Source organism: Sardina pilchardus, chromosome 3 (genome assembly GCF_963854185.1).
Source record: "Sardina pilchardus chromosome 3, fSarPil1.1, whole genome shotgun sequence".
NCBI classification, from domain to species: Eukaryota; Metazoa; Chordata; class Actinopteri; order Clupeiformes; family Clupeidae; genus Sardina; species Sardina pilchardus.
In genome coordinates, this window is record NC_084996.1 from 26,237,058 (window position 1) to 26,247,057 (window position 10,000).

Sequence of the window (10,000 nt, forward strand, 5' to 3'; positions counted from 1 at the left end):
GTTAGCGCATCGGGCTTGTAACCGGAGGGTTGCTGGTTCGATCCCCGATCAGTCCACCACGGCTGAAGTGCCCTTGAGCAAGGCACCTAACCCCTCACTGCTCCTCGAGCGCCGCTGGTTGGGCAGGCAGCTCACTGCTCTGGGTTGTGTGATTCACCTCACTGTGTGTTCACTGTGTGCTGTGTGTTCACTAATTCGGTTAAATGCAGAGAACTGAATTTCCCTCACGGGATCAAAAAAGTATATATTATTATTATTATTATTATTATTATTCTTTTGGAATGAATGAAGTGTGATAGTGAGAGTGTGTTGAATGAATTGAGGTGCAGTTGGGGTGTGTCCCAGTTAAGATGTCTGATCTATGTCGTGATCTGTAGGACTGCTGCTGCTCATCAAAGGACTCTTGTTATTGTTGAGGAGTCAGAGTAGCGTCTCAGTCTTGCTCCTGTGCAGACCTGTTGCTCCCACAGTAGAGAGTAGAGAGTGACTGGGTGGACTCTACTTCCCTAAAGGAAAACGTGGACATGCTGTAGAAACATACTGAGATAAAACAGCAACATGTACAGCAAGTTACAGTCCAGACAGGATCTGTTTCTGCAACTGAGCCATTCCAGTTCAGAGCCAGATCCATTCTAGAACCGAGCCAGATTCATTCCCGTTCAGAGCCAGAGCCGCTTTACATGAGGCCCAGATCTGATGCAGTTGGTCACTACATGGGTCCTCTAGGTGTTCTAAGCTCAAGGTCACAGGTCGTCTCCACGGATATCCCCCAGTGCTTCCTGACCCCTCAGTGATTGGATGGAAGCGGGGGGGGGGGGGGGGGGGGGGGGGCTCAATAAATGTCAGGAAGCCTTGTTGGCTGGAGCGGGGCAAAGCTCAGAGGTGGTTTCTGCATGAACATTTCCAGAACCGCACACACCGTCACTGCCCACAGCTCGCCCTGCTTCTCCATTTCTTATTCTCTGCACCCCCTCTTTTGCTCTCCCCTCTTTACTTCCATTCCCCTCCTTTCCCAACATTTCTCTCTCCTTTCCCAATACTAGTCTATCCTATGCCAATGCCACACTCTCCTTTCCCAACACCACTCTCTCCTTTCCCAATACTACTCTCCTCCTTTCCCAACACTTCTCTCTCCTTTCCCAATACTACTCTCTTCTTTCCCAATGCCACTCTCTCCTCCTTTCCCAACGCCACTCTCTCCTTTCCCAATATTACTCTCTCCTTCCCAATACTACTCTCTCCTTTCCCAACACCACTCTCTCCTTTCCCAACACCACTCTCTCCTTTCCCAATACTACTCTCTCCTTTCCCAACACTTCTCTCTCCTTTCCTAATATTACTCTCTCCTTCCCAATACTACTCTTTCCTTTCCCAACACCTCTCTCTCCTTTCCTAATATTACTCTCTCCTTCCCAATACTACTCTTTCCTTTCCCAACACTTCTCTCTCCTTTCCCAACATTACTCTCTCCTTCCCAATACTACTCTCTCCTTTCCCAACACTACTCTCTCCTTTCCCAATATTACCCTCTCCTTTCCCAATACTACTCTCTCCTTTCCCAATATTACTCTCTCCTTCCCAATACTACTCTCTCCTCCCTCCTTTCCCAATATTACTCTCTCCTTTCCCAATACTACTCTCTCCTTTCCCAATATTACTCTCTCCTTTCCCAATACTACTCTCTCCTCCCTCCTTTCCCAAATCTTCTCTCCTCTCCACTGCTGTGCTGTGTTCAGTGCTGCTCTCTGTAATTTATGGAAAGCCATTTCTGAGGAGATTATGGCACGGGGGCCGTAGCCTTGGGTGACCCCCCTGCGTCTGGCACCCGACTGCCGTGTCATGGCATTCTAGCTGGAAGTGTGTGTGTGGCAACGGGAACGCGCGGGCTCCAGTGGCTCTGGGAGACGGCATGTGAGCGTGAGCAGTGAGCAGTGAGCAGTGGTTACGGCCCCCACAGCCTCTTGGGGTTTCACCAGAGCTGAGCAGTGAGCAGTGGTTACGGGCCACCACGGCCTCTTGGGGTTTCACTAGAGCTGAGCTGCTCAGTGACGGTCTGAAGGTCCTGATCCTCCTCTCTGGTGCGGGTGGGCAGGGAACAGACTCAGGGGCACACGGGAGAAACAGATGTGGACTGGATGGCCAACTGTCGAAATGGATCTATTTCTTTGTACTCTTACCGGACATTCAAGAGTAATGTGCTAAACATGCAGGAGGTGCAGAGCAGTGCTAAAACATAGTGTTGGGTTTTGGAATGTGATTAGAACAACTGGGATATAGGTTTTGTGTGCTTGGCAAGGTGCATTATGGGTAACATAGTCCAGGAAGTGTAGATACAGCTTGAGGAACAGAAGGAAACAGTGTGATAGTCATTAGTGGTCAGGGCTTAGTACTTTCATGTACTTTCACACCCACTGCTCTGTGTGTCTGCAAGCCACGGGACGATAAACAGCCAACTCTGTCACGAGAACAAATCGGTCATCGCTCATTGAAGAAGGACGGTATCGTTAAATTGGGTGTTTATCCCTGAGCATCGTGGTCTGCTCTGAGCCAGGAGCCAAGTAGAGAACACTCCCCTGCATCACATTAACCTGGGACAGGAGAGCGAGAGGGAAAGGTAACTCGGGGTCATTGGCCTGCTGGTGAATCTCATGATCATGACAGAACCGGACAGACAAGTGTCTGTTGTGTCGGCCTCTGTCATTTACCACAAAATTCGGTGGAAAATCTCCAGGAAATACCAGGCGGCTGTCGGGAGGCAAATAAGCATGGCTGGCCTGGAAGCACGAGGAAGTGACCTCACATCGAGGAAGTGACCTCAATCACATCGCTTAGATTTTATTCTGATGTGTCAGTGACTAGTAATGAAGCTCACTTAAAACACACAGAGAGAACTTCATTTCTACATTTATGTCTTTTTCTTTTCCACTTATTTGGGTTTATTCTCTCTTGCTCTCTCAGATTTGTCCTGTGTTTGCGTGTGAGTGAGTGTGTGTGTGTGTGTGTGTGTGTGTGTGTGTGTGTGTGTGTGTGTCACCAGAGTGTGTGTCTTTTTTATAGTAGTCTTTTTGTTACTATCAATAAAGGTAACTCGAATAAAAGTCAAACTTTCCCTCTCTCTCTCTCTCTCTCTCTCTCTCTCTCTCTCTCCCCCTCTCCCCCCCAGTGGAATGAGCCGGCCCAGAGATGCCTTACGTCGACCGACAGAACCGTATCTGTGGCTTCCTGGACATTGAGGAGATCGAGAACAGCGGCAAGTTCCTGCGCCGCTACTTCATCCTGGACACAACACAGGGCAGCCTGGTATGGTTCATGGACAACCCGCAGGTAAGAGCACACACACACACACACACACACACACACACACACACACACAACACAGGGCAGCCTGGTATGGTTCATGGACAACCCGCAGGTAAGAACACACACACACACACATACACACTCACACACACACACACACACACACACACACACACACAATGCAGAGCAGGCTGGTGTGGCTCATGGATAAGCTGGTGGTGAGAACATGGCCACATGTAAGGGCACCATGCCTGTGTAGCTGGACTTACTGTCTGGGGGACGCTGATGCAGAAGCTGGTCCTCCATCCACCTCTCTCTCTCTCTGAAGCCTGTCTCCTCTGGTCCTCCATCACCCTCTGCTCTCTCTCTGAAGCCTGTCTCCTCTCATCCTCTCTGCCTCTGCTCTCTCTCTCTGAAGCCTGTCTCCTCTCGTCCTCCATCACTCTCTCTCTCTCTCTGAAGCCTGTCTCCTCTCATCCTCCATCACCCTCTCTCTCTCTCTGAAGCCTGTCTCCTCTCGTCCTCTCAGCCCCTGCTCTCTCTCTCTGAAGCCTGTCTCCTCTCGTCCTCTCAGCCCCTGCTCTCTCAAGGCCCGCATTAGTGTGCTGCTAATTAACGGGCCTTATATAATGACCAGCGAGCACATCAGCCCGGTCGTAGCTCTTACGTCATGTTGAGGTCCTGTGTCCCACTCTTTATTACATCAGCTAGATGTTCTATTACATTAAGTTGAGGTCCTGTGCCCCACTCTCTCTTTTACATCATGTTGAGGTTCTGCAAGTCTGTTACATGATGTTGAGGTCTTGTGTTCCACTGTCTTTGTTGCATCATATTGAGGTCCCGTGTTCCACTCTCTTTGTTGCATCATATTGAGGTCTTGTGTTCCACTCTCTTTGTTGCATTATATTGAGGTCCTGTGTTCCACTCTCTTTGTTGCATCATATTGAGGTCTTGTGTTCCACTCTCTTTGTTGCATCATATTGAGGTCCCGTGTTCCACTCTCTTTGTTGCATCATATTGAGGTCTTGTGTTCCACTCTCTTTGTTGCATCATGTTGAGGTCTTGTGTTCCACTCTCTTTGTTGCATCATGTTGAGGTCCCGTGTTCCACAGCTGCCCCACAGCTGACACTACTACTTGTGTCTTTATCAGGGACTTCTCCTGGAATCCCCCCTATCCTCTATCCATTCTTACTTTCTCTTTATCTGTCCATTCATACTTTCTCTTTCTTTCTCTGTTCCTACTTTTCCTTTCTCTTTTCTTTCTCCCTCTTTCTCTCTGTCTCTCTGTGTCTACTGTATCCCTCTTGTCTGTTTCTTTCTCTCTGCTGCTCCTTTTCTCTCTACCAACCCTCTCTCTCCTCTCTCACTCTGTTCTGTCTCTCTCCTCTCACTATGTCCCTCTTTCCCTCTTGTAATGTAGTTGTGTGATGGAGTCGATTGATCTGCTGGGTGTGTTAGACCACTCTGGTCTCGTTAGACACACACACACACACACACACACACACACACACACACACACACACACACACACACACACACACAGACCAGGGTCCTCTGGGAGCTGTGGCCACAGCCACCACTCTGAAGCAACAAGCGTCAGGTTACCAAGCGCTCTCTCACACACACACACACACACACACACACACACACACACACACACACACACACACACACACACACACTGGGCGGTAGCCTGTAATGTGTATCTGGAGCATCTGTAGAGTGGTCTAGACATCTGGCTGTCTGTGCATCTGGTCCCTCATGCAGCACTTCAGAGGTGTGGGCAGATGAGGGTCACTGATCGTGTCATACGGATAACAGCACACATATTACTCACATTATAACACACTAGCACTACGGCACTGACCCTAACACACTAGCGCTCATATTATAACACACTACCACTACAACACTGTCATATTATAACACACCATCACTACAGCACTGCCAATGACCCTCAATGTACACGCCAGCTGTCCACTGAGATCTAGATAGATAGATAGATAGATACTTTATTGATCCCCAATGGGAAATTCAGATCTCTGATCTGATGTATAGTGATAGTGTATACGCAGGCCAGCTGATCTCTGATCTGATGTATAGTGATAGTGTATACTAGGGGTGTAAATATTAATCGATTTGTATCGATGCATCGATTCTACAGCCGACGATTCAATGCATCGATACGTCCGCAAGATAATCGATTAGTATATTTATTTTAATATTTTGCCGTTATTTTCAGCATCCGCTCGTATGCGTAGCCTACTACCTAGGCTACTCCTAATCTGCGGGTAGCGCTATCCTCATTATTGTCTTCTACTTTATAGCCTAGTAGGGGTTTAAAATTGGCACCCTCTGCCACTCGCCAAATGTGAGTGAAAATCTGCATTGGCGAGTAGCCTAGAATTAAAAAGTCAGGCGGGTTGTTGACATGCTTCACTGTAACAAAGCGTATAGGCTGCGAATTTTGTCATCATGGCATGAGTGTGTACGTTTTGCATTTAGTGACCCTCACTGTTAGGCCTACCATAGCTTCACCTGATGCACACGTTTTTTCCCTGTGGAAAACAGCTGATGGATTCGTCAGATCAAGTGAGCACGCTAACAGTGATGTTAGTCATTATTATAGGTCTATGCAATGCCATTTGGCCAATGCATTCTAGAGACCTCAATCTTGATTTTACTCATGTTTTAGTTACTGTGTCGTTTTACAAGTTAGGCTACGTGTTCTGAACATTTCTGTGTTCTAGCAGGTGATATTTAATAACAGTTATTAGGACGAAGTGGAATTGGAGAAACGAGTGTTCAAACGAATCAATTTAAAGTTTTGGGGAATCTTCACGTTTATCCCGTTAGTTAAACATGCTTCAGATTATGATTTGTGTTCGTTTCCCATACTGTATGTTCCCATACTGTATGTTCCTTAGATTCAGAAAAGTCCTCCAGTTGTGGACTGATTTATTTTTAACAGCAACTATCATAGTAGCCTACCGCTACATAATAGGCTACCATGACACGGCCAGGGAATCTTTGCAACTTCAGAACGTTTTCACAAGTTCACGTCCTTAAAGTGACAGACACCTATTTAATCTCGCATCGCCAATACAGTGAAGGCTGCCTATGACTTAAATTACCTAAAGTTAAACGTTTAGCTATTTAATATTCTAATATTGATTACACACAAAATGCATATGCAATAGCAGATATATTGGGCCTACAGTTTGTATTAGGTTATCTCACAGTCAGCAGGTAGCCTATGTCACAGCGTGTGGAGGAAGAAACTGCACTAAAAGTTTTGTGGCTGGTAGAAAGATAATTTGGCCCTGTTTATACCGTAACATACACATCATGTGAATAGAATAGGCTACTGTTTCTGTATTCTCAATAAAAGGCAAATGATTTCTATTTTTCTAGATTTTTTAAAACTTAATAGATATCATGTAAAAATCGAATCGAATCGAATCGAATCGTATCGGTGGGATTTTTTAAATAATCGAAAAGAATCGAATGGCTGGCCTAGGAAATCGATATCGTATCGAATCGGCATGAAGGCTCCGATTTACACCCCTAGTGTATACGCAGGTCAGCTGATCTCTGATCTGATGTATAGTGATAGTGTATACGCAGGCCAGCTGATCTCTGATCTGATGTATAGTGATAGTGTATACGCAGGCCAGCTGATCTCTGATCTGATGTATAGTGATAGTGTATACGCAGGCCAGCTGATCTCTGATCTGATGTATAGTGATAGTTAGTGAGTGTATACGCATCTCAGCGGCAGGTCATCTGTCCACAGGTGTTTCTGATGGGATCTGATGCATTCACAGTGTCATCTGCTTGACTCGCATCAGGAAGGACTGATGGCCAATGCTGCTTCATTTGCTTGCAAGATAAAACATCTCCACATCCACTGTACGTGTAGTGCCTATCTCTGTGTGTGTGTGTGTGTGTGTGGGGAAGTCCTTCTACGCCCTGGAGACACAAAAAATACACAAAAAAGAGGAAAAGACACTGCCTAAATTGTGCCGTGTGTGGATATCGGCTGAGTCCCTGACAGGGCTGGGGCTGCCCATAGGGCTGGAGAGGGTTGGCCTGTGCTGGGGCTGCCCATAAGGCTGGACAGGGTTGGCCTGTGCTGGGGCTGCCCATAAGACTGGCCTGTGCTGGGGCTGCCCATAAGATTGGCCTGTGCTGGGGCTGCCCATAAGATTGGCCTGTGCTGGGGCTGCCCATAAGACTGGCCTGAGCTGGGGCTGCCCATAAGGCTGGACAGGGCTGGGGCCTGGGAAGCGGTCAGTGGGGATGGGCTAATGTGATTTGGAGTGATCTGCTGAGTGTTGTGTGTCCACTGAAGCTGCTGTTCAGCGTCTGCGTTTAGGAGCTGACTGGCCCGCCGCACACAAATACAATCAGCACTACAGCGACATCTGACACCTCCACTCCTCCGCAGAATCCACACAATACACACACACCCCTCCCCCACACCACACACACACACACTCTCTACACCACACACACACTCTCTCTGTACCACACACACCTCCACTCCCCCGCAGAATCCGCACAATACACACCCTCCACCCTCTACACCCCCCCCAACTCTCTACACCACACACACGCACTCTCTACACCACACACACCTCCACTCCTCCGCAGAATCCACTCAATACACACCCTCCACCCTCCACTCTCTACACTCCCTTCCTCACCCCCCCCCAACTCTCTACACCACACACACACTCTCTACACCACACACACCCTCTACACCAAAGAATCCGCAGAATATACTCCCCCCCCACCCTCTACAACCCCCCCCCCCCCCCCCCGAACTCTCTACATCACACACCACACCACCCACCCTCTACACCACACACACACGCACACACCCCACTCTCTACATCACACACTCTTTCCACCACTCTCAAGTCTTAGTGGTCGTTCAGACCCAGGGCTAGCACTTTGAGGTAATTTCAGTTGTTTTTATGTCTTTTCCACCTTTTTTTTGGCCAACAATTTAGGCTGGTCTCACTTGGAAGCCTTGACCTCCCACCCTGACTCTAGAGCAGCAGAATCCCGCCCCAGAGAGGGCGGCTAGAGTGCTCCACGCAGGCCAAGTGAGAGGCTAGCTGAGCGAACGTGTGTGTGTGTGTGTGTGTGTGATGGGGGAGATGGAGGGACTTTGCCCCAGAGAGGGCGGCTAGAGTGCTCCCCGCAGGCCAAGGGAGAGCACCGGTCAGCTCTAGAGGACGAGGCCCGTAGGGGATGTAGGAGTAGCCCGTTCCAGAGCTGAGCTGATGGCGCTTATTAGCATCCTAGAGCAGGCTAGCTCACGAGCGCGCGTGTGTGTTTGTGTGTGATGGGGGAGTTGGAGGGACTTTTGAACTGTTGCGGCGTTGGGACAGCCGTGCCAGAACTAGGTTACGTATTGATGAGGCACATAACACAGCAGTGTGTGTGTATGTGAAGGGCATAACACAGAAGTGTGTGTGTATGTGAAGGGCATAACACAGGAGCAGTGTGTGTGTGTATGAGGCTCATAACACAGGAGTGTGTGTATGTGAAGGGCATAACACAGGAGCAGTGTGTGTGTGTAAGAGGCTCATAACACAGGAGTGTGTGTGAATAATTCAGCCCCGCACTCTTGCCACCACACTGAGGAGACGCTGAAACTTTTATGGAATCAGTGTTTAAGTCTTCACTCCTCCGCCAAGTGTGTGTGAGGCAGCGCTCCACACCAGCCCAGTCCTAATCACAGCTAACAAGCACACACACACACACACACACACACACACACACACACACACTTAGCCCACCTTGGAGAGAGGAGAGTGAAACGTGCACACACACACACACACACATACTCAGCTCACCTCAGAGAGAGGAAAGTGAAACATTCACACACACACACACACACACACACACACACACACTAAGCTCATCTCGGAGGGGGGGGGGGAGTGAAACGTGCGCACACACACACACACACACACACACACACACACACACACCTCTTTACACTCTGTTACTCGCCCTTGCTCTCTCCCTCGCGCACACACACTCTCTCTCTCATTCTCATTCTCTCACTCTCTCATTCTTACTTTCTTCCTCCTTTCTTGCCCTCTTTGTTTGCATTGCCTCATAGTTGGCTCTTGGCTTCTGAGTCATGTATAATTGAGAACAGTAGGGCAGCTGAACTCTGTCAATTATTGTGATTCTCTGCCCGTCTCTCGGTCGAGGTTACTGAATCTCTTTGCCCTTTTAACGGAATTCTCTTGTTCTTGTTAAAGTGTGTTTTTTTCTCTTTCTTTTGTTTTGTTTCATAATTCCTTTTCTCTCCTCACAGAACCTGCCCCAGGGTGTGGAGATGGTCGGGTCCCTGAAGCTCACGTACATCTCGAAGGTCAGTCAGACGGCCCGTGCTCCGCTCACCTGCCCTCTGCTTCTCAGTGCCTGACTGATTACCCACAATGCTCTGCCTGTCTTTCCCATCATGTAGGTGAGCGATGCCACCAAGTTGAGGCCCAAGGCTGAGTTCTGCTTCGGTAAGACACATTCTTCTCTTTCTCTCTCTCCCTCTTCCTCTCTCTCTCTCTCTCTCTATCTCTCTCTCCCTCTCTCCCTCTCTCTCTCTCTCTCTGTTTATGGAAATATATTTCCTGATTTGGAACACATACCGTCTTGTTCATTCTTTGATGAAGT

The 10,000-nt window shown here is 48.5% G+C and overlaps 1 protein-coding gene across 5 annotated transcripts in view; it reads left to right on the forward strand.

Annotated features, from left to right (window-relative positions):
• Window positions 1-10,000, forward strand: part of plekha1b (pleckstrin homology domain containing, family A (phosphoinositide binding specific) member 1b) — a 42,940-nt gene that overhangs the window by 6,212 nt on the left and 26,728 nt on the right. For 3 of the 5 annotated variants that reach the window (XM_062532575.1, XM_062532574.1, XM_062532578.1), the window contains exons 2-4: window positions 3,164-3,324; window positions 9,645-9,701; window positions 9,798-9,843. In XM_062532575.1, the coding sequence (XP_062388559.1) occupies window positions 3,184-3,324; window positions 9,645-9,701; window positions 9,798-9,843 (244 nt within the window). In that variant the 5' untranslated portion in view covers window positions 3,164-3,183. Of the gene's footprint in view, window positions 1-3,163; window positions 3,325-3,374; window positions 3,413-9,644; window positions 9,702-9,797; window positions 9,844-10,000 lie in introns of those variants that run through there. The other 2 variants (XM_062532579.1, XM_062532576.1) reach the window with 1 other exon arrangement.